At 47.4% G+C, this 25,428-nt stretch overlaps 1 protein-coding gene across 1 annotated transcript in view; it reads right to left on the bottom strand.

Annotated features, from left to right (window-relative positions):
* The window catches only part of tmprss6 (transmembrane serine protease 6), a 90,621-nt gene that overhangs the window by 55,090 nt on the left and 10,103 nt on the right, over positions 1-25,428 (bottom strand). The window contains exons 2-4 of the mRNA XM_043679802.2: positions 16,982-17,096; positions 3,932-4,074; positions 1,795-1,862 (exon numbers count right to left, since the gene is read on the bottom strand). Of these exons, the coding sequence (XP_043535737.1) occupies positions 1,795-1,862; positions 3,932-4,074; positions 16,982-17,096 (326 nt within the window). The remainder of the gene's footprint in view (positions 1-1,794; positions 1,863-3,931; positions 4,075-16,981; positions 17,097-25,428) is intronic.

The raw sequence follows: 25,428 nt of genomic DNA, 5'->3' as shown, positions 1-25,428 counted from the left end.
GTGTTCGGCCACGGGGCAGTGGGATGGATTGGTGTGGATGTCCCGGAGATGTTCTCTGAAGTGCTCTGCGAGAAGGCGTCCAGTCTCCCCAGTGTAGAGGAGACCGCATCGGGAGCAACAGACACAGTAAATGATGTGTGGAAGTGCAGGTGAAACTTTGATGGATGTTGAAGGCTCCTTTGGGGCCGTGGACGGAGGTGAGGGAGGTGGTGTGGGCGCAGAGTTTGCAATTCCTGTGGTGGCAGGGGAAGGTGTGGGAGGGGAGGGTGGGTTGTTATGGGGCATGGACCTAACGAGAGGAGGGAACGGTCTTTACAGAAAGCAGATAGGGCTGGGAAGGGAATTATATCACTGGTGGTGGGGTCCATTAAAGACCACAATTTCCCCTCCCACGTGGTTGATGATGCCCTCCAGTTCATCTCATCCACTTCCCGCAACTCCACCCTCGCACCACTCACGCCCCACCCCCCCAACAACTGCAATAAGGACAGAGTCCTCCTGGTCCTCACCTTCCACCCCACCAACCTCCGTATACATCGCATCATCCTCCGCCATTTCTGCCACCTACAAACAGACCCCAACAGAGATATAGTTCCCTCCCCACTTCTATCCGCTTTCCACACAACAATTAACAGACAGGAGTGTTCCCTCCTAGTTGGAGAACACTTCAGTGGTCCAGGACATTCGACCTTGGACATTCAGGTGACCATTCTCCAAGGCGGACTTTGGGACAGGCAACAACGCAAAGTGGCTGAGCAGAGGCGGACAGCCAAGTTTGGTATCCATGGCGATGGCATCAACCGGGACCTTGGGTTCATATCACACTACAGGTGACCCCATTGCACTATACACACACACAGACAGACGGACACAGACACACACACAAAGACACAGACACTCCTACACACACACTCTGACAGACACAGACTCCTACAGATCCATACACTCACACAGACACACTCTCATACACAAGCTCTCTCTCTCATACACTCACGCATACACTCCCACACTCTCACACACCCTCTCACAGACCTTTACACCTTTACACACTCACTCACACACATGCACACACTCTCATACCCTCCCGCCACACACTCACCCACATGCACACACATACACATATAAGTTTGTGGGGTGAATTTGAACTTTCAGTATTACATTTTATTTTACTCAAAAACTGCATGAATCCATGTAAGCTTCTGTAAATCTGTTTTTTAAATTAGTATCAGATTGAACATTTTGACACAGACAGCCTTACACAGGGCACCTCACACCTACAATACATTACCTGGGCCAACATGACACCAATTGTTAAAGTTCACTTGAGAATGTAACTTTTAAAAAGTTCTGTGATTTACATATGAAAGAACTGAAACCAAAATGTTCATTCTAAAAGATGAGAGATCTAACAAACAATCCAGGTCTTTTTCAATATATAATTTCAGTTACATCACACTGTAGACTTTTGCTATAAATTCTGTGTCTTATGATCTTATACTCCACAACCACCTGATGAAGGAGCAGCGCTCCGAAAGCTAGTGCTTCCAAATAAACCTGTTGAACTACAACCAGCTGTTGTGACTTCGGACTTTGACCACCACAGTCTAACACTGGCACCTCCACATCTTGATTGATCGAGGGTGTGAAACACACAAATGAGTTGGACATAAACCTCATGTCTCTGTGAGGTTATGAGTTTCCAACTCCGATTATTCATCATCGGTATGTACCCAGTTGTCTGGTGACTTTGGTAGTTGGCTCGAAGCTAACACATTTACGAAACGGTTTCCTTACCCGAAAGTGAAGACCCTTGACTTGTTGTAGTACGACTTGATGTCTGACGAGGTGAAAGCTTCTTTGACCTAAGAGAGAAACGTTTGCACCAAACTTAGCCAATCATTCTTTTCATGTGATGGTAGGGTTTAATGAATATATATCTCAGTGTGCCCTAACACTCTGTGAGGAAGTTGGAACATCGAAAACACAGAGCAACAAGTTCTGCAGCCTTACCATCGTGCATAGTCTGTTATGAAAGACTGTGTAAAAGTACAGGCAGACCCTGGGGGCACGCGGGCTCAGTGTTTAGCACTGCTGCCTAACAGTGCCAGCCACATGGGTTCAATTCCACGCTTGAGTGACTGTCTGTGTTGAGTTTGCATGTTCTCCCTGTGCCTGCGTGGGCTTCTTCCCAACGATGTGCTGGTTAGGGGAATTGATCATTCTAAACTGCCCACTGTGTCCAGGGATGTGCAGGCTAGGTGGGTTAGACATGGGATACGCTGGGTGATTGACCTTCTGAAGAGGAGCATCCCACCAAATGTGGGCTGAATGGTCTGCTCGGATACTGTAGGGATTCTACGGTTCTATGACCCTGGGTTGTGAATGGAGTCTGTGTGCAGGACGGAAGAGGAAAGCAGCTGTCTGTAAGTCCAGCCAATGCTTGCTTGCTGGGTTTTCAAAACTACATCCCTGTGTGGGGTATCGTTTGTAAGTACGAACATTTGAAAGTCAGACCGTTGCAAATCGGGACCCCCCTCATAGCTGAGAACGTGTACAAACATCTGAAGAATCCACATTAGAACAACTCCATTCCAGTGTTAGGATAGTTTAGTCTTGGTATGATCAAGAGGTTAGAACCAAGGCTGCTGAACCCCTAGTAAACTCCGGGTTAGTCGTCTGTACCATGAACCAAACACATTGGCCCAAAATAGGACTGAAATGACAAAGTAAGGAAACAATCTGAAAACAGCGAAAGATTTCTGTTGTAAATCACATGAGAACATAGGAGTTACTGGTGCCATTTTATAGGGGTTGGAATACTGCCCTAACATCCCTGAAATCATAATTACCTATACATGTATCAAGACAACTAGATTAAACCTGAAGTAAACACAGATATTGCTGATAAAGCTCAGCAGGTCAGGCAGCATCTGTGGAGAGAAATCAGAGTTAACATTTAAGGTTGAGTGACGCTCCCTCAGTTCGGTTTTTACAGCATCCGGAGTCCTTTCAGTTTTTATTAGATGAATCCTTAACTTATCTTTTAAAGTTTATTTGTGGGACAGGACCATTACTAGCTAGGCCAGTCTTTATGGACCATAGCGAGGTTAACATTCACCTGCAGTACATTCAGGAGTCTCACAGACCAGAGGAAGGACATTAACAAACCAGATGGCATACATGTTTATGGGTGGCACGGTGGCTCAGTGGTTAGTACTGCTGCCTCACAGCACCAGGGACCTGGGTTCGATTCTAGCCTCAGGTGACTGTCTGTGTGGAGTTTGAACATTCTCCCAGTGTCTGCATGGGTTTCCTCTGACTGTTCTGGTTTCCTCACACAATCCAAAGAGGTACAAGTCAGGTGAAGTGGCCGTGCTAAATTGCCCATAGTGTTAGGTGCATTAGTCAGGGGGAAATGTAGGGGAATGGGTCTGGGTGGGTCACTCTTCGGAGGGTCGGTGTGGACTTGTTGGGGCGAAGGGCCTATTTCCACAGTGAAGGGAATCTAATCTGAAACCAGATTACCAGGTTACTTATTGCAGATGTTGTCTGATTTGAGACTTCACCGGGGTAGGATTTGAACTCATATAATTCATCTTAGATACTGAAATACTAGCCCAGCCTCATTCCTGATGAAGAGAGCTTATGCTCAAAACGTCGATTCTCCTGCTCCTTGGATGCTGCCTGACCGGCTGTGCTTTTCCAGCATCACATTTTCATCAGTGAGTATACCACCAAGCCAGTTTATCGCCCGTGCCTATCAGTACCACACACTCACTTTCCTAATCTTCACACCTCCTAAATGTTGATAATTGATTCCAATCAGCAAACTTTCTCTAACAGCAAAGTGACATTAAAAGTTAAACCCGGTGAACTTTGTGTTTCAGTTAAAAATAAAAGCAACCAATCGTATACGGTTTTATAAGCTCACCTGTTTACCAACTTCCTTCATCTCTGTTTCAAACGTGTCAGTTGCTTTGTCTGCATAATTGCTGTTAAAATCTTTGTTCGTTATGCACAGGCCACCCACAAAGTTTAACGGATATTTGGGATGGTCGACCTTCGGCTTTTCAACTGAGAAGATGATGAAAGAGAAAGTTTCTGTTAGGAAGTTACTGGGTGTGAATGGTTGATTGGTGATTGACATGGGCACCATAAGACCGTAAGAAACAGGAGTGGTAGTAAGGCCATTCGGGCCATCGAGTCCACTCAGCCATTCAATCGTGGCTGATGGGCATTTCAACTCCACTTACCCGCACTATCCCCATATCCCTTAATTCCTTGTGAGATCAAGAATTTATCAATCTCTGCCTTGAAGACATTCAACGTCCCAGCCTCCACTGCGCTCCGTGGCAACGAATTCCACAGCCCCCCTTTCTCCAGTTGAAGAAATGTCTCCTCATTTCCGTTCTTAATTGGCCCCCTCTAACTCTAAGGCCATGGGCCCTAGTATCCCCACCTGATGGAAACAACTTCCCAGTATTCACCCTTTCTAAGCCATGAATTATTTTGTAAGTTTCTATTAGATCTCCCCTCAATCTTCTAAACTCTAATGAATACAATCCCAGGATCCTCAGCCATGTCAATGACTTCAGTCCAGCTCAGTGTTCCCAGGATCCTCTTTGATGCCACACTTGGTCAAACACTGGCTGGATGATGAAGGCAGTTGTATAGTCATCCAGCACAGAAACAGACCCTTCGGTCCAACCAGTCCATGTCGACCATGTTCCCAAACCAAACTAGTCCCACAGCCTGCGCTTGGTCCATATCCCCCCAAACCTTTCTTATTCATAAATGTATCTAAATGTCTGTTGAATGTTATAACTGTATCTGCATTCACTAGTTCCTCGGGAAAATCATTCCACTCACTGTGTAAAAAAATTGCTCCTTATTCTTTTTAAAATTCTTCTCCTCTCACCTTAAAAAAGTCTTGAAATCCCCCAGTCTAGGGAACAGACACCTGCTGTTCACCTTCTCTATACCCCTCATGATTTTATAAACCCCAAAAGGTCACCACGCAACCTCCCATGCTCCAGTGAAAAATGTCCCCAGCCTCTCCTTATAACTCGAACCCTCCATTCCTGGCGACATCCTGGTAAACCTGTTCTGAACCTTCCCCAGCTTAATGTCCTTCCCGTAAATCAATTCTTGATTTAAATGGGAATCGACGGTTATGGGGAAAAGAAAGTGGAGTTGAGATCAAGATCAGAGCGACAGAGCAGCTGGGCGGAAACAGCTTGGCTCGGGGGAGTGGTTAGATTTGGAGCATTGTTCTTAACCAATGCCATACATCACATGCTTGAGATAGAACTCTGCTAAAATAGCAGCTTAAGATGACAACAGGGAAATATCTGATGGGAGGCATGATAAAGGAGTAGAAAATGATCATACAGTAAGGAAAAAAGTTCATTATAGTAGGAGATTTTCTAATCATAGGATGTGAATTTAATCTCCAATCGCCTCAATGGTGGCTCAGTGGTTAGCACTGCTACCTCACAGCACCAGGGTCCCAGGTTCAATTCTAGCCTTGGGCGACTATCTGTGTGGAGTTTGCATATTCTCCCTATAGGTTCCCTCAGGGTGCTCCGGTTTCCTCTCACAATCCAAAGATGTGCAGGCCAGCTGAATTGGCTATGCTAAATTGCCCATAGTGCGAGGTGCATTAGTTAGAGGGAAATGGGTCTGGGTGGGTTACTCTTTAGAGGGTCAGTGTGGACTGGTTGGGCTGAAGGGCCTGAATCTAATCTAAAACAAAAAGTCTGGAAAGTAAAGTTAATCTCAGTAATAGTGACCATGACTACCATTGTCACTTGTTGTGAAAAAAAACAAACAACTGGTTCACTTGGCTCTGTTAGGGAAGGAAATCTACCATCCTTAACTGGCCTGACTTACATGTGACTCCAGGGCCTCAGAGATACAGCTCTTAACTGCCCTCTGAAATGGCCCAGAGCACCTCTCAGGTCAAGGGCAATTAGGGTTGGGCATCGAAAGCTGGCCTTGTCATCACATCACATCACATGAAAGAGTAAAGAGGCAACATTTCTCCGACAGCCCAGAGAGCAGTCCTTCAGGATATAATTGGTTAACCACTTAGGATCTATTAAACTTTCAGTAAATGTTCTTTTGAAAACAATTATCCCTATTCATACTTTTCATCTCCCTTCCTTCCCCCACTGTCATTAGCAAAAAAAAACTCTTTAATATCTCTGCCATATCTTCACATTTAGTAAGAATTAGACCATTGGGCCCATCAGATCTATGCTGGTATTTATCTTCCAAATGAGCATTCTCCCAACCCTCTTCCTCGAACCTCACCAATACCTCCTTCGATACCTTTCTCCTCTATCTACTTATTTGGTCTGCTCCTTCAATCCCACTTCACTCAACTCAATTAATTATTAACATACATGGGAATCTGGGGGTGTGGGGAACAGATGGGAAAGTAGAGTTCAGACCAAGATCAGATCAATCACGACCTCATTGAAAGGTGGAGTGGACTTGAAGAGTCGGATGCACTTCTCTACTCTTAAATCTTCTATTCTTATTAAGTACTCTCTGTGGTAGCAAGTTCCAGAAACTTTTCCTGAATTCCTCTTTGGATATATCAGTCTACTACTGAGCTGTAGTGCTGTTCAGAGGCTGTTTAGCCTATGCTTGAGACATAGATACGGTGGATAGTCAGAGACTTTTTCCCCAGGGTTGACGTTTCAATTACAAAGGGGCACAGGGCCAAGATGAGAAGGGGGGAAAGTTTAAGGGAGATGTGCAAGGGATGTTTTTCATGCAGGGATTGGTAGGAGCCTGGAACGCACTGTCAGAAGGGATGGTGCATGCAGGCACTTTGGTGACATTGAAGAGGCATCAGGATGGTTACATGAATAGGGAAGATGTAGAGGGATAGGGACCAAATCTATGGCCCCAGAGCATGAGGCAGGACCTGTGGATTACTCCCTAACTAGCACATCATGAGGCTTGAATGATTAACATGGTTAACCTGGTGTAGCCACCATTTGTGATAGGAAGGCGCTGCTGTTACTGAGAGTTCAGAAATGTCAACCTGGGCTGATGCATTCTCAGAGAATCTCCCCCTTGACTGACGTTCCCTCTAAACTGTGCGGCGTGCACAGCCACAGCATGGTTCAATGCATTCCCATTGGTGTCGGCATGGCGATGGTGGCATTGACCTCTAGTTCCCCAAGCTATCATTTTTTTTTAGTTTAGTTAGAGCCTGGTGATCAGCACAGACTTGGAGGGCCGAAGGGCCTGGCGTATTCTGTACTTCTATTTTTTCTTGTTATTTGATCTATCAAGTCATACAGTCATACAGCACAGAAAACAGACCCTTCAGTCCAACTCTGTGCCGACAAGACATCCCAATCCTGTTTGCCAGCATGCCCTGTGAACCCTTCCTATTCATATACCCACCCAGATGCCTTTTAAAATGTTGTAATTGTACCAGCTTCCACCGCCCCGTCTGGCAGCTCATTCCATGCCCTGCCATAATCTTCCAACCTCAAAACAGGTCACTCCTTCATTGGAGAATAAAGTCGCAGCTTGTTCAGTCATTCCTGATGGCGATAACCTCTCCATTCTCATCTCAGTCTTAGAAATGGCTTTGCCAATTTCTCTGGTGTAGCTAAATACTTTTATAATATGGACAGGAGGATTGCTTGTAGTTTAGTTAGAGCCTGGTGATCAGCACAGACTTGGAGGGCCGAAGGGCCTGGCGTATTCTGTACTTCTATTTTTTCTTGTTATTTGATCTATCAAGTCATACAGTCATACAGCACAGAAAACAGACCCTTCAGTCCAACTCTGTGCCGACAAGACATCCCAATCCTGTTTGCCAGCATGCCCTGTGAACCCTTCCTATTCATATACCCACCCAGATGCCTTTTAAAATGTTGTAATTGTACCAGCTTCCACCGCCCCGTCTGGCAGCTCATTCCATGCCCTGCCATAATCTTCCAACCTCAAAACAGGTCACTCCTTCATTGGAGAATAAAGTCGCAGCTTGTTCAGTCATTCCTGATGGCGATAACCTCTCCATTCTCATCTCAGTCTTAGAAATGGCTTTGCCAATTTCTCTGGTGTAGCTAAATACTTTTATAATATGGACAGGAGGATTGCTTGTAATGCTGGAAGCAAGATCTAACCAAGGCTTGACACTAGATTGACATACCTCCTCTCGTGTTCTGTCTGTGCTGTGCACAATCCTGCTGATGTAAACCACGATAATTTTGGGAAAGCAAATCTTAGCAGGACTTATACACTTAATGGTAAGGTCCTAGTGAGTGTTGCTGAACAAAGACCTTGGAGTGCATGTTCATAGCTCCTTCAAAGTGAAGTCACAGGTAGACAGGATCGTGAAGGCGGCGTTTGGTATGCTTTCCTTTATTGGTCAGAGTATTGAGTACAGGAGTTGGGAGGTCATGTTGCGGCTGTACAGGACATTGGTTAGGCCACTGTTGGAATATTGCATGCACTTCTGGTCTCCTTCCTATCAGAAAGATGTTGTGAAACTTGAAAGGGTTCAGAAAAGATTGACAAGGATGTTGCCAGGGTTGGAGGACCTGAGCTACAGGGAGAGGCTGAACAGGCTGGGGCTGGTTTCCCTGGAGCGTCGAAGGCTGAGGGGTGACCTTATAGAGGTTTACAAAATTATGAGGGGCATGGATAGGGTAAATAGACAAAGTCTTTTCCCTGGGGTCAGGGAGTCCAGAACTAGAGGGCATAAGTTTAGGGTGAGAGGGGAAAGATTTAAAAGAGACCTAAGGGGCAACTTTGTCATGCAGAGGGTGGTACGTGAGCTGCCAGAGGAAGTGGTGGAGGCTGGTACAATTGCAACATTTAAGAGGCATTTGGATGGGTATATGAGTAGGAAGGGTTTGGAGGGATATGGGCCGGGTGCTGGCAGGTGGGACTAGATTGGGTTGGGATATCTGGTCGGCCTGGACGGGTTGGACCGAAGGGTCTGTTTCCATGCTGTACATCTCTATGACTCTATGACTCCATGAGTCATGGATCTTCCAGGATTGACCAGGAAACTCCAGTGATTAAAGTTTAATATCCTGGATACTGCTGTATATAAAAATCTGGAGGTAACTCTCCCGGAATATTAAACAAAGTCTTATAGCTTTCTCATTTTCTTTTCATTTATTAATTAAAAAATATAAGATCGTAGAATGGTTACCACACAGAGGAAGGCCATTCAGCCAGTCAGGACAATACTGCTTTTCTGAAACCCTTCCCTGTGTTAGGATGCTAAATCCAGCACAACATTCAGTTGGCACGGCTGCCTCAGTGGTTAGTATTGCTGCCTCACAGCATCAGGGACCCAGATTTGATTCCACCCTCAGGTTACTGTCTGGGTGGAGTTTGCACATTCTCCCCGTGTCTGCGTGGGTTTCCTCCCATAGCCCAAAGATGTGCAGGTTAGGTGGATTGGCCATGGTAAAATACTGGGTTATAGGGATAGGGCAGAGAGCAGGATGCTCTTCACAGGCCATTCGGCCCATTAAGTCCATATTGATTGTCCAAAGAGCATTCCACCCTCCTACCTTATCCCTCTAAGCCTGCATTTCTCATGGCTAATTCACCTAACCTGCACAACTTTGGACTGTGGGAGGAAACTGGAATACCCAGAGCAAACGCACACAGACACAGGGAGAATGTGCAAACTCCACACAGACAATCGCCCGAGACTGGAATCGAACCCAGGTCCCTGGCACTGTGAGGTAGCAGTGCTAACCCCTGAGACACCCACCTCTGAGGTAGGGACACTAGTACTGCACCACAACAGGAGGCATTAGTAAACTAGATGGGGCTAGAATTGCCTTGTGTTTTGAATACAGGCTTTAATTAACCAAATTTGAATTCCACCAGTGGGATTTGAATCTGTGGCTCCAGACCGTGAGGCAGGGCCTGTGGATTACTCCCTAAGGAGCACAATCATGAGGCTTGAATGATTAACATGGTTAACCTGGTGTAGCCACCATTTGTGATAGGAAGGCGCTGCTGTTACTGAGAGTTCAGAATTGTCAACCTGGGCTGATGCATTCTCAGAGAATCCCCCCCTTAACCGACGTTCCCTCTAAACTGTGCGGCGTGCACAGCCACAGCATGGTTCTGTGCATTCCCATTGGTGGTCGGCATGGCGATGGTGGCATTGACCTCCAGTTCTGCAAGCTATTGCCGTGCAAGAAAGAAAATTCGAGGGAAGGCTGCTCTTGCCTCCAGTAGGCCGCAGCCGGCCAAACAGCCTTTTCCCAGACATTTTGACAATTGAGCGAGAATATAATCCCTTTTTTTGTTTATAAATGTTGCTATGATTTGCTTTCACCTGGATGGGGCTTGGGGCAGGGACTCTGGAGAATAACCTTTCACCTGTTAAGACTCTGGCTCAATCTCAGAAGGATGTCAGCCCCAAGACACTCAGCTGTGCGCCTGCCGCAGTGTCTCACGGTCAACAAGAGAGTGGGACAAATCACCAACAAGGGAGCTGTGTTATTTTGGTGCTGAGAGGTTGTCAAGTCTCTCTTGCTTATCGGTTACCACGGCCACACAACCCCGGACGGGCCTTTCAGGTTTACTTTAGCGATTGATGCCCAGTGATTTACACCTGCTCTCTACGCCCCTGTGGGATCCCTTCTCTTGTTTATCCCACAACATGGTATGACAAACAGAAGCAACGTCCACTGGTGTTGAAAACAAGCAACACAGCATGAGCATCCCTGCCATTGGCTGGGGCTTACCGTGAAAATATTTATTCAGTTGTGACTGAAATAAAAAACTTACGTAGCAGCATATGAGAACATAGAACATTACAGCACAGTACAGGCCCTTCAGCCCTCGATGATGCGCTGGCCTGTGGAACATACACTATTCCATTATCATCCGTATGTTTAACCAATGACCATTTGGAGCTTTTATATACTCGCATTCTATGATATTGCCTGAGCCTTGCCCCTCACTCAAGCCGTTCTCCACCAAAGGTAGAAATTCTCACTCTTGTTTTCAAATTCCTCCGTGACCTCCCCCCTTCCCTGTCTCTGCTACCCCCTCCTCTTGCAACTTTCCAAGATTGTTGCTGGGTCAAGATCCTGGAATACCCGCTGTAAGGGCATTGTGGGGCAGCTCAGTGGTTAGCATTGCTGCCTCACAGCGCCAAGGACCCAGGTTCGATTCCAGCCTCGGGCGACTGTCTGCGATCCGTTTGCACATTCTCCCTGTGTCTGTGCGGGTTTCCTCCCACAGTCCAAATATGTGCAGGTTAGGTGAATTGGCTATGGGAAATTACCCATAGTGTTAGGTGCATTAGTCAGGAGTAAATGTAGATTTGTAGGGGAATAGGTTTAGGTGGGATACCCTTTGGAGGGTCAGCATGGACTGGTGATCGTGTTTTATTTTATTAGATTACTTACAGTGTGGATACGGGCCCTTCGGCCCAACAAGTCCACACCAACCCGTCGAAGTGCAACCCACCCAGACCCATTCCCCTACATTTACCCCTTCACCTAACACTACGGGCAATTTAGCATGGCCAATTCACCTGACCTGCACATTTTTGGACTGTGGGAGGAAACCGGAGCAAACCCACGCAGACACGGGGAGAACGTGCAAACTCCACACAGTCAGTCGCCTGAGGTGGGAATTGAACCCAGGTCTCTGGCGCTGTGAGGCAGCAGTGCTAACCACTGTGCCGCCCCCTAGGGCCAAAGTCATGCTTCCACACTGTAGGGAGTCTTTCTATGCTTCAACCCACATTGGGTGGACTGCAGTGGTACATGACACTATGATGCTATAAATTTTGTGTCTGATGATCATGCCCGACTAGCTACCTGACAAAGGAGCAGTGCTCCGAAAGCTAGTACTTTCAAATAAACCTGTTGGACTATAACCTGGTGTCATGTGGTTCAAGAAGGCAGCTCACTACCACCTCTTCAAGGGTCAACTGGGGATGGGCAATAAATGCTGGCCCAGCCAGCGATTCCCATGTCTCGTGAATGAATAAGAAACAAGACACCAGCACTTTCCCAGTTCTGGCTTCCTCCCCCATGTAGGTTAGACAGGGTGCAGAAAGGGTATTCCCTCTGACTTTAGCGAGTAGAACCAGTGGAAGTAGCCTCAGAATAAAAGGCAAATCATTTCGGATTGAGGTGAGGAGGAAGGTCTTCTTGGATGGATCTTTGGAATTTTCTATCCCAGACGTTTGTGGAAGCCGACACATTCTGTAGTTCAAGACAGAAGCTGATCGCTGTTTAGTTGCTAATGCCATCAAAGTATATGGAGGTAGTGCAGGCAAATGACATTGAAACCATCGCTCCTCATGCTGCTCAAAAGTGAAGCAGGCTCGAGGGGCTGAATAGCCCACTTTTACTCCAATACTGCAATGTCCCACCATTGATAGCTGTGTTTTCATACATCAAGACTCAAAGATCTGGCATTCTTCTCTCTAAAACTTTTCTTTTCTTCCTTTAAGATACACCTGTGAATGTTTGCAGCAGGGTTTTTGGCTATGTGGGTGAATATCTCCGGGGCGAAGGTTTGCAGGAGGGCATTTTCCTCTGCTTGAAAAATTGGGGGTGAGGGTTTTTCGCTGACTTTATACCTGGCTGCCCCCTTAGTGAGGAACTGACCTTAACAAGGGGAGAGAATGGGACTTCTGCCCATTGGGGACAGGAAATCCCTCTCTCATGAACTGCTGGACCATTAGATTAGATTAGATTCCCAACAGTGTGGAAAGATTAGCCAGAGCCAAAAAACAAACAAACAAACTGCAGATCCAAGGTAGACCAGGAGGAGGCTGGAATAACGCAGCAAGCCAGGCAGCGTCAGGAGGTGGACAAGTCAACATTTTGGATATAACCCTTCTTCAGGGCCAGCAGTGCTATATGCTCAGCAGCACTGAAGCAAATAGTGGCCACTCCTGGTATTTCAAGCAGTTCTGAGTAGAATCACGGAATGCTGACAGTGAGGAAAGAGGCAGTTCAGACCCTCTCGTCTACAGCATCCCACCCAACCCCCTACTCCATCCTATCCTGTAACCCCACATTTCGCATGGCTAACCCACCTATCTGCATATCCCTGGACACAACTGGCAATTTAGCATGGCCAAACCATTTAACCTCTTTGGACTGTGGGAGGAAACCCATGCAGACACGGAGAGAATGTGTGTACTCCACACAGGCAGTCACCCAAGGGTGGAGTCGAACCCGGGTCCCTGGTGCTGTGAGGCAACAGTGCTGGCCACTGAGACAACATGCCGCCCAGAAGGGGGATGTCACCCAGACATAAAGTAAGGGCTGCTTGGTGAGGGGTGAGAGGTAGGTGAAGGTTGGGGATTTGAGCAGATGAGATACCACTTCAATCTTCCTGCTTTTCATCCTTTTTTTATCTTCACTAGATTTCCTAGGCACGTGTATTACTGCAGCATTGACAGAAATAGGACATTAACTGGCAATGTCAGGACCCCAATAAGCCAAAGGGATGGGCAGGATGGCCAATACTTCACCGCAACCCTTCAGGCTGTGGGAGGGAAAGTGGTGGACTGGTCACTGGCTTTATTCAATATACAGCCCCTTCCCCCCACTTTCAAATATGATGATGGTGTGGTGGTGGTGGTTGGCGGGGTGGGGGGGCGGGGGGGTGGAGTGCATAAATTCACTCTGGCACACTGTCACATTTTTGTTATAGCGTAGAAAGATGGCCATTCAGCCCATTGTGCCCGCACTGCCACTCAGAATATTCTAACTCGGTGTCACCCTCCTGCCCTTTCCCCATATCCCTGCACATTGTTTCCAGCCAAGTTATTCTTCATAGCTCTTTTGAATCCTCCATTACACTTCCAGGCAGAGCAATCTAGACCCGGGCCGCTTGTGAAGTCATAGAGACGTACAGCACGGAAACAGAGCTTTCAGTCCAACTCGTCCATGCCGACCAGATATCCTAACCTGATTTTCCTGCTCCTCGGATGCTGCCTGACCTGCTGTGCTTTTCCAGCACTATTCTAATCTAGACTCTAATCTCCAGCATCTGCGGTACCCACAGGTTCCCTCGTCCACCCTACCAAGAGCCCTCATGATTTTAAGAATCACTTTCAGATCTCCTCTTTACATTCTCCTCTTCAAGGGGAACAGCTCCAAATTCTTCAATTTATCCTCATACTTGAAGTGTATTGAAACCATTCCTGGAAATCTCTCCTGAACTCTCTTAAAAACATCCAAAGCCTTCCTATAATGTGGTGGCCAGAGATGTACACAGGACTGCAGCTGAGGTCAAACCAGTGTCTTATACCAGTTTCACATAGCCTCCCTTCCCTCGGACTTTATGCCTCTATTTATGAAGCCTGCAATACCGAATGCTTTACTTACATAAAATAAAATACTCTTCCAATGAAGTGTTACCAGACTTGAAATGTTAACACTTCTTACATAGGTATTGCCAAACCTGCTGAGGTTTTCCAGCAATTTCTGTTTTGGTATGCTTTCTTTACAGCTCTTTCCATCTAAAGTACCGCCTTTATTGACGAAGGTTTACAGATACTCAGTTCTCTTTGCTCCAGCATACCCATTAGAACAGTACTCTGTGTTTTGTATCATCTCACTGCGGGCCTGGGTGAGCCCCCACTGCGGGCCTGGGTGAGCCCCCACTGCGGGCCTGGGTGAGCCCCCACTGCGGGCCTGGGTGAGCCCTCACCAGGGGCCCGCCTCAGCCCTCACCGCGGGCCCGCCTCAGCCCTCACCGCGGGCCCGCCTCAGCCCTCACCGCGGGCCCGTGTCAGGCCTCACTGCTGGTGTGTGTTAATCCCTCAGTGCGGGTGTGCGCGTGGCCTCGCTGCGGGTGTGCGCGTGGCCTCGCTGCGGGTCTGTGTTAATCCCTCAGTGCGGGTGTGCGCAAGGCCTCGCTGCGGGTGTGCGCAAGGCCTCGCTGCGGGTGTGCGCAAGGCCTCGCTGCGGGTGTGCGCAAGGCCTCGCTGCGGGTGTGCGCAAGGCCTCGCTGCGGGTGTGTGTTAATCCCTCACTGCGGGTGTGTGTTAATCCCTCACTGCGGGTGTGCGCAAGGCCTCACTGCGGGTGTGCGCAAGGCCTCACTGCGGGTGTGCGCAAGGCCTCACTGCGGGTGTGCGCAAGGCCTCACTGCGGGTGTGTGTTAATCCCTCACTGTGGGTCTGTGCAAGGACTCACTGCGGGTGTGTGTTAATCCCTCACTGTGGGTGTGTGCAAGGCCTCACTGCGGGCCTGTGTTAAGGCCTCGCTGCGGGCCTGTGTTAAGGCCTCGCTGCGGGCCTGTTCAAGGCCTCGCTGCGGGCCTGTTCAAGGCCTCGCTGCGGGCCTGTTCAAGGCCTCGCTGCGGGCCTGTTCAAGGCCTCGCTGCGGGCCTGTTCAAGGCCTCGCTGCGGGCCTGTTCAAGGCCTCGCTGCGGGCCTGTTCAAGGCCTCGCTGCGGGCCTGTTCAAGGCCTCGCTGCGGGCCTGTTCAAGGCCTCGCTGCGGGCCTGTTCAAGGCCTCGCGGCGGGCCTGTTCAAGGCCTCGCGGCGGGCCTGTTCAAGGCCTCGCGGCGGGCCTGTTCAAGGCCTCGCGGCGGGCCTGTTCAAGGCCTCGCGGCGGGCCTGTTCAAGGCCTCGCGGCGGGCCTGTTCAAGGCCTCGCGGCGGGCCTGTTCAAGGCCTCGCTGCGGGCCTGTTCAAGGCCTCGCTGCGGGCGCGTGCAAGGCCTCGCTGCGGGCGCGTGCAAGGCCTCGCTGCGGGCGCGTGCAAGGCCTCGCTGCGGGTGTGTCTTCGTATTTATGTATCTTGCGATATACTTTATCTCGCGTGTGGGTACACCGCCCCAGTGTGGGTACACCGCCCCAGTGTGGGTACATCCTCTAGTTTTCTGCCTACTGTACAGACTATTCTTAAGTTGGTTATATAAGGTGGTGTATCTTGGAAAGGCAAATCAGGGCAGGACTCATACACTTTGCAGTAAGGTCCTGGGGAGTGTTGCTGAACATAGAGACCTTGGAGTGTAGGTTCATAGTTCCTTGAAAGTGGAGTTGCAGTTAAACACAGACAGTCAAGAACATGTTTGGTATGCTTGCCTATATTGGTCAGTGCATTCTGGGCTCCCTGCTGTAGAACGATATTGTTACATTTGAAAAGGCTCAGAAAAGCTTTACAAGGATGTTGCCAGGGTTGGAGGATTTGAGTTATAGGGTGAGGTTGAACAGGCTGAGGCTATTTTCCCTGGAGCGTCAGAGGCCGAAAGGTGACTTTATCGAGGATTATAAAATTATGAGGGGTATGGATAGGGTGAATAGGCAAGGTCTTTTCCCTGGGATGGGGGAGTCCAGAACTAGAGGGCATAGCTTTAGGGTGAGAGCGGCAAAGTTTAAAAGGGACCTCAGGGGCAACTTTTTCACACAGAGGGTGGTGCCTGTATGGAATGAGCTGCCAGAAGAAGTGGTGGAGGCTGGTACAATTATAACATTTAAAAGGCCTGGATGGGTATATAAATAGGAAGGGTTTAGAGGGATATGGGCCAAATGCTGGCAAATGGGACTAGATTAATTTGGGATATCTGGTTGGCGTGGACGAGTTGTACTGAAGGGGCTGTTTCTGCGCTGTACATCTCTATGACTCTAGTGGGAATGGACTCTTTCCTGTTTAGATTAGATTACATTACAGTGTGGAAACAGGCCCTTCGGCCCAACAAGTCCACACCGACCCGCCGAAGCGCAACCCACCCATACTCCTACATTTACCCCTTACCTAACACTACGGGCAATTTAGTATGGCCAATTCACCTGACCCTGCACATCTTTGGACTGTGGGAGGAAACCGGAGCACCCGGAGGAAACCCACGCAGACACGGGGAGAACGTGCAAACTCCACACAGTCAGTCGCCTGAGGCGGGAATTGAACCCGGGTCTCTGGCGCTGTGAGGCAGCAGTGCTAACCACTGTGCCACCGTGTTAAATGGGAGAAACAGCTGGATCACTTACTCAGGAAGTACCAGAGGGCAATCCCAGTGATGACCATAATCACAACGATAAGCACAAAGGACACGATGATTATTGTCCTCCTGCCAGTCCCTGTCGGTTTTGTAGGCAGAATCACCTGGAAGATAAAAGACAAAAAAATGACCATTTTTGACACAGCAATGTTTATAATCACTCAGGTAGCTTCAGACTCATTGTACAATCAGTTAGTAACCAACCAGGAACTCCAATTTCGACTCCAGGACACATCAGCCACCCTGGGGGAACGCCCCTTACAAGGTGCATCAAAGGAAAGATCGCATTTTTATTTCCCCTGTCTCCTGCATTTATTGCAATATTTCTGAGCTGGGGGAAAGGAGGATGACTGACAGCCAAGAAACATTTCTTTTTAATTCAGTCACAGGATAAGGGCGTCAGTATTTATTGCCCATCCCAGAGAGCGGTTAGGAGTCAATCACATTGTTGTGGGTCTGGAGTCACATGTAGGCCAGAGCAGGCAGGTTCATAGATTCATACAGAGCGGAAAAGGCCATTCGGCCCATTGAGTTTGCATTGACGTGTACTCATCCCAATTTCCTGAGTTTGTCCCATATCCCTGAATGTTACGATATTTGAAGTTCTCATCCAAATCTTTTGTAAAGATTTCCAGCCTCCACTACCTCCCCAGGCAGTGCATTCCAGATTCCTACCACCCACTGAGTGAAAAGGTTTTTTCCCAAATACCCTCTGAATGTCTTGCCCCATACCCTAAAAGCATGCCCCTGTAGTGATTGATCCCTCAACCAAGGGGAACAACTGCTCTCTATCCTGTCCACACCCCTCATAATCTTACACACCTCAATCATGTCCCCCCCCTCCTCAGTCTTCTCTGCTTTAAAGAAAACAATCCAAGCCTATCCAGTCTCTCCTTATAGCTCAATCGCTCCAGCCCAGGCAATATCCTCTGTACTTGGAGAAAGTGAGGACTAATCAGAAACGAGAGTGTGGTGCTAGAAAAGTACAGCAGGTCAGGCAGCATCTGAGGAGCAGGAGAATCGATGTTTCAGACATAAGCCCGATTCTCCATATCCTCTGCACCCCCTCTGGTGCTGTCACATCCTTCCTGTCGTGAGGTGACCAGAACTTCACACAGTACTCCAGCTGGGGCCTGAACAACGCTCTGTACAACTCCAACATGACCTCCTTGCTCTTAGACTCTATGCCATGACTAATGAAAGCAAGTGTCCCATCAGCCTTTCTAACTATCCCATTCACATGTTCTGCCCACTTCAGGCTAGGATGGCAGTTTCCCTCCTGAAAGGGCATTAGTGAACCAGATGGGTTTTTTTTCCAACAAGCAATTCAGGGTCACCATTAGACTCTTAATTCCAGATGTTTGCTGAAGTCAAATTTCACCATCTGCTGTGATGGGATTTGAACTGTTAGAAAGACAAGCAGCCCTTCGTTCCTTTAGGGGAAGTGATGGCCTAGTGGCATCATCGCTGGGCTGTTAGCCCAGAGACCCAGGTAAGGCTCTGGGCTGAGGGGTGACCTCAGAGGTTTATAAAATCATGAGGGGCATGGTTAGGATAAATAGACAATGTCTTTTCCCTGGGGTGGGGGAGTTCGGAACTAGAGGGCATAGGTTTAGGGTGAGAGGGGAAAGATATAAGAGGGACCTAAGGGGCAACTTTTTCATGTAGAGGATGGTACAGATTTGGAATGAGCTGTCAGAGGAAGTGGTGGAGGCTGGTATAATTACAACATTTAAAAGGTATCTGGATGGTATATGAATAGGAAGGGTTTAGAGGGATATGGGCTGGGTGCTGGCAGGTGGGACTAGGTTAGGTTGGAATATCTGGTCAGCATGGACAAGTTGGACCGAAGGGTCTGTTTCTGTGCTGTACATCTCTATGACTCTACGGCTCTATGACAGGAACAAATCCTGTGACCAGAAACCGGTGAACAGCTTTTCTAGTTCTTCCAATTCCACAACACCCACATTTTTTTTGGTGTGTGTGTGTGTGTGTGTGTGTGTGTGTGTGTGTGTGTGTGTGTGTGTGTGTGTGTGTGTGTGTGAGAGAGAGAGAGAGAGAGAGAGAGAGAGTGTGTGTGTGTTTAAGGTGAAGTTTATAAGGGGTTTAGAGTTTTAACTTTTAGAATTATACGTCGATGCACGTAATTGTTTACCCTTAGCTAGAGTATAATTACTTGTGATTGATAGAAATTCTTGTTAAATACAGAAACCTAGTCCATGTTTTCTGTCAACATGGCTCTGAAAGTCGTTAAATTGGGAAATTCTGCGTGCTTTTAAAAAAATTTTAATTTTTGCAACTCCAGGAAGAGCTGGGTTTGGTTTCTAGTGTGCCAACCCTGCAGAGATGGCTGTGATATACTATCCTGCTGCACCGGGACGCCTGAATCCAGAGAGAGAGAGAGAGAGAGAGGAGGTTATGAATTCAAACCCCAGCCCAGAGATTCTAAGTGCAGCCCTGAGGGACAGCTGCACTGTCTGAGGTACAGTCACATGGATGGAAGGCTCTCGCAGATGAATTTGTAAGACCACACCGCACTGTTACAAAGAGGAGCATGGATGCTCTCTATCATTGTATCCATTGGTGGGGAAATGGTAACAACACTAGACAAATAATTCAGGGGCTCAGACTAATGTAAATAGGTTCAAATCTCGCCAAGGCAGCTAGTGGAGTTTAATACCAATTAATTAACACATCTGGGTAATATATTTAACCAAAGAAATAGTGATGATAAAATCATGGAAAAAAAGTTCCATCTGGGTTTGCTGATGTTGCTTATCCATATTATCCTTCTTATCAAGGATAATTTATCCCTTATTCAGCTCAGTAAGGCTCCCTAAACACCACTTTGCAAGCCAGTAATCTGTACCATCTAGAAGGCACGAGCAGTAGACACATGGGATCACCACTGCTTGCAAGTTTATCCCCAAAACCCAGACACCACCATCTTGACTTGGACAACTTAACCTATCCTTCATTGTCTCCAGGTCAAACTTCTGGAATCCTAACTTCCTGGTGGTTGTATCCATATCACGTGGACTGCATCGGTTCAGGAAGGCCGCTCACTACCATCTTTCCTTTTGTTACTACACGAAGCACATATGGAATTTGTACTCAGTGAAGAAGTGTGCTGAAATAAAGTACATGTGAATAATACAGTAAAACCCCTAAATCCGCAGATTCGGTTTCCGCGGTTTTAGTTATCCTGCGGTTTACTGTGGCTCGAAAATATTACATGGAACATTCCAGAAATAATTCCAGAGGGTTACCGGGGAGGTCAATTTAAATCATAGGATTCGCTACTATCTGCGGTTTCCGGCATCTGCGGTAGATTTTGCAATGCATCATCCGTGGATACGGGAGGGGACACCTCTACTTGCTGTTTGGAAGTGCAACACATGGAGAACATTGAAGTTTATTAACATACTAGATAGAAAACCATCTCACACTATTAATTCCCTCCTGTACTGACAAGCCTGGTCTGAGCACAGAGTCATAGGGTCAGTTTCTGTGCTGTATGACCCTTCAGTCCAACCAGTCCATGTCGAACATAATCCCAAACTAAGTCCCACCTGCCTGCTCCTGGCCCATATCCTGTCAAACTTGTTCATGTACTTCTCTAAGTGTCTTTTAAACATTGTAACTGTACCCACATCCACCCCTTCCTCAGGGTGTTCATTCCACACACGAACCACCCTCTATGTAAAATAGTTGCCCCTCATGGCTTTTTCAAATCTCTCTCCTCTCACCTTAAAAATGCTCCCCCCCCCAACTTGAAATCCCCCCGTCTGAGGGAAAGGACACCTGCCATTAACCCAATAGAAGAACGAACAACACAGCACAGGAACAGACCCTTCGGCCCACCAAGCCTGCGCTGACACATTTTGCCCTTCCACACTAAAACTGCCTTCACTTGCAGGATCTGTATGCCTCTATTCCCTTCCTATTCATATATTTGTTCAGGTTTTTCTTGAATGCTGCTATTGTGCTTCCACTACTTGTCTGGCAGCGTGTTCCAGGCACTTAGCACCCTTTGGCACTGAGTATGGGTGGCCAGGTGGCTCAGTGGTTAGCACTGCTGCCTCACAGCACCAGGGACCCAGGTTCGATTCCAGTCTCGGGTGACTGTCTGTGTGGAGTTTGCACATTCTCCCCGTCTCTGTATGGGTTTCCTTCATGTGCTCCAGTTTCCTCCCACAGTCCAAAGATGTGCAGGTTATGTGGATTGGCCATGCTAAATTGCCCCATAGTGTTCAGGGATGTGTAGGTTAAGTGCATTAGTCAGGGGTAAATGTAGAGTAATAGGAGAGGGGACTGGGTGGGTTACTCTTTGGAGAGGTTGGTGTGGACTTGTTGGGCTGAAGGGCTTGTTTCTATTCTATTCTTTGCGTGAACAAGTTGACCATTTGAGTCATGAGTTCAAGTAACAAACTACAATCATCTTCTCAACAGCAGTTATGGATGGTCAATAAATGTTGACCCAGCCAGTGATGCCCACATCCAATGAACAAATTTAGAACTGCTGCCTTTGTCTTCCATAATGGGAGATGTTATGGGCTGCTGAAAGAGACTTGGTAACTATGTTTTGTAATGGTACGTGCTTCTGCAGCCCTGCACTATTGGTGAATAGAGTTCCAATTCTCAGATTCACAAGAACTGAAAGCGATTATAAACTCATAGAAAACTATATTATCTTGTGTAACTTTTAAACTGGATTTTGGGAGATCAGATGTTAAGGAAAATTATACTGTTAATGGCACGTGCCTGAACAGCATTGATGTAGAGTGGGATCTTGGGGTTCAAGTCCATAGTTCCCTGTTAGTGGCCACACAAGTAGATAGGGCAGTAAAGAAGGCATATGGCATGCTTGCCTTCATTGGTCAGGGAATTGAGTACGAGAGTCAGCATTTCATTTTGCAGCTTTATATTACTTTGGTTAGACCACACTTTAAGAATGTTACATTCAATTCTGGCTGCCACATTACAGGAAGGATGTGAAGGTTCAAAGATTGTGAGAAGATTTGTAGCTCGGGTGCTCGTTGTTGTGGTTCTGTTCGCCGAGCTGGGAATTTGTGTTGCAGACGTTTCGTCCCCTGTCTAGGTGACATCCTCAGTGCTTGGGAGCCTCCTGTGAAGCGCTTCTGTGTTGGTTCCTCCAGCATTTTCCATACACCAAGGACATTTCTGAACTGACAGCCAGACTACTGCGACCACTAGGACTCATAACAGCACACAATCCAACAGCCACTCTCTGACAACAACTCACTAGGACAAAGGACCCGATACCCAGCATGAGCAAAACCAATGTAGTGTACAAAATCCCATGCAAGGACTGTACAAAACACTACATAGAACAAACAGGAAGACAGCTAACGATCCGCATCCATGAACATCAACTAGCTACGAAACGACACGACCAGCTATCCTTAGTAGCCACACACACAGATGACAAGCAACATGAGTTCGACTGGGACAACACTACTATCATAGGACAAGCCAAACAGAGAACAGCCAGGGAATTCCTAGAGGCATGGCACTCATCCACAGATTCAATCAATAAGCACATCGACCTAAACCCAATATACCGACCACTGTAGCGGACAGCTGGAACTGACAACCGGAAGCGGCAGGGACAGGCCACTACAAATGCCGGAGGAAACATCACAGAAGCGCTTCACAGGAGACTCCCAAGCACTGAGGATGTCAACTAGACAGGGGACGAAACGTCTGCAACACAAATTCCCAGCTCGGCGAACAGAACCACAACAGGATGCGAAGGGTTTGGAGAGGGTATAAAAGAGGTTTACCAGGATGCTGTCTGGATTCCAGGGTTTGAGATACAAGGACAGGCTAGAAAAACACGAGTTGTTTTCCCGCAGAAGCCGTGGGGAGATTAGATACAAGTCTGAAAGGCTGAGAGACTTGGGTCTGTTCTCATTGGAAAGAAGAAGGCTAAGAGGGGATTTGATAGACATACAAGATGATCAGAGGATTAGATAGGGTAGACAGTGAAAGTCTTTTTCCTAGGATGATGACGTCAGCTTGTACGAGGGGCCATAACTACAAATTGAGGGGTGATAGATTTAAGACAGACATCAGAAGCAGGTTCTTTACGCAGAGAGTGGTAAGGGCGTGGAATGCCCTACCTGCTAATGTAGTCAACTCAGCCATATTAGGGAGATTTAAACAATCCTTAGATGAGCACATGGATGATGATGGGATAGTGTGGGGGGGGGGGGAAAACGGAGAGTAGTTCACAGGTTGACGCAACATTGAGGGCCGAAGGGCCTGTTCTGCGTTGTATTGTTCTATGTTCTATATCTATAAAGTTATGAGATGCATGGATAAGGATAACGGTCAAAACCTTTTTCCCAGAGTTGAAATGTCTAAAACTAGAGTCATGGATGTGAGAGGGGGAAAGTTCAAAGCAGATGCGTGGGGCACGTTTTTTTACACAGAGAGTGGTAGGAGTCTGGAACGCATTGCCAGGGGTGGTGGTGGAGACAGACACGACGGAGGGAATTTAAGTGACTTTTAGATGAGCACATGAATATGCAAGGCATGGAGGGGCATGGACCAAGGGCAGGCGGAAGAGATTAGTTTATTTGACGTTATGTTCGGCACACTATTGTGGGCCGAAGGGCCTGATCCTGTGCTCTACTGTTCTATGTTCTATATTCTGTGGAGAGAAATCAAAGTTTTGGGCCAAGTGACCCTTCCTTAGAACTGAAGAAGGACAGCCCAAGTTCAGAGGAAGGGTCACTGGACGCGGAACAGTAACTGATTTCTCTCCACAGATGCTACCAGATCTGCTGAGCTTTTCCAGAGATTTCTGTTTTTAAACTTCAAAGAAATTTCTGATTCACTCTGCCTTCAGCAAACTCTCTGGATTCTCTCAATCACATGGATTTATACCAATATCTTTGGTTTTTAAAGTATTTTGTTATTGTAAACGTTTTCTCCTTCTCTTCTTTTTATATGCGTGTGTGTGTGTGTGTGTGTGTGTGTGTGTGTGTGCATTGGTTGGGATAGTCAACACCCCCACCTCCAACCTGGATGTGAACGCTTGAGTAATCCATACAAGAGCAGAGTCATTTTTGGGTCACCTTAAATCAAAATGTTCCATCTGTCTCTCTTCCTTAACTCAATCAAGTTGCTATTTTGCCCTGGATGGTGTCAAGCTTTTTACTTTCATCAATGGAGCTGCAGATTTCCAGCCAATAGGGAGCATTCCATCACACTTTTGACTTCTGCCTTGGAGATGATGGACAGACGCTAGACTCGTGAAGTCACATGGCGTCAGGTCAAATTTGGGCAAGGAAACATTCTGTCGATTATCTTCACCCTTTCGTCCCCCAGCTGACGAATCGGCTCTATGCCATTTTGAACATCATTGGAAAGGTTGACAGAATATACTTGACTTCAATCTCTATCACCAAGAGTGGCATTACCCATTGGCGAACCCTGAAGGGTATATCGGCCAGGTAGTGTGTGTTGAGGATAACCATTCAGTGTGTTGTGTGGCACTGCCACCTTCCTGAATGAGTTAGATTCACAACTGGGCGAAAGTGAGGACTGCAGATGCTGGAGATTGGAGTCAAGAATGTGGTGCCGGGAAAGCACAGCAGGTCAGGCAGCATCTGAGGAGCAGGAGAATCGATGTTTCGGGCGAAAGCTCTTCAATAGGAATTCACAAATGATCTAGCGACTCACAACTGGCGATCCATGAGATGCTGTGGGCCATCAGCTGCAGCAGAATTGTGTTCAATGTAAAAATATCCTCCATTTTACTTTTGTCATCAAGCCAGGGGATCAACCCTGCTTCAGAGTGCAGGAGGTTGTGCCAGGAGCAGTGCGATGCATACCGACAAATAAGATGTCAATCTGGTGCAGCTACCAAACAGGCATGGCAAATAGCAGGAGCGAGTTGCAATAGACAGGACGATGTGATCCTAAAACTGTGGGCAATTTAGCATCAGATCAAAGCTCTGCAGCCCTATCACATCCAAATGTGAATGCTGGTGGACAATTCAACAATGAACTGGAATCTATATATCAGTGCAACAGATAAGAGTGAAGCATCTTCAGTCAGATGTACCAAGTGGATGATGGATCTCACCCTCCTCCTGCTGTGGTCTCAGCATCATAAATACCGATCTTCAGCCAAATTGCTTCATTCTGCGTAGAATTGTAGGCTCCTTACAGTGTGGAAGCAGGCCATTCGGCCCATTGAGTTCACACTGGCACTTGGAAGAGCATCCCACCCAGACCCACCCCAACCTTATTTCCCCGTAACCCTGCATTTCCAATGACTAATCCCCTTAGCCTGCACATCCCTGGACATTACAGGCAATTTAGCATGGCTAATCCACCTAACCTGCACACCTTTGGATTGGGAGGAAACCGGACCACCCGGAGGAAATCCACAGAGGGAGA

The sequence above is a fragment of the Chiloscyllium plagiosum genome, unplaced genomic scaffold (genome assembly GCF_037043375.1).
Source record: "Chiloscyllium plagiosum isolate Xiang-an unplaced genomic scaffold, Cpla_swu_hap1 HiC_scaffold_33, whole genome shotgun sequence".
NCBI classification, from domain to species: domain Eukaryota; kingdom Metazoa; phylum Chordata; class Chondrichthyes; order Orectolobiformes; family Hemiscylliidae; genus Chiloscyllium; species Chiloscyllium plagiosum.
This window is presented reverse-complemented; position numbering and strand designations above follow the sequence as displayed.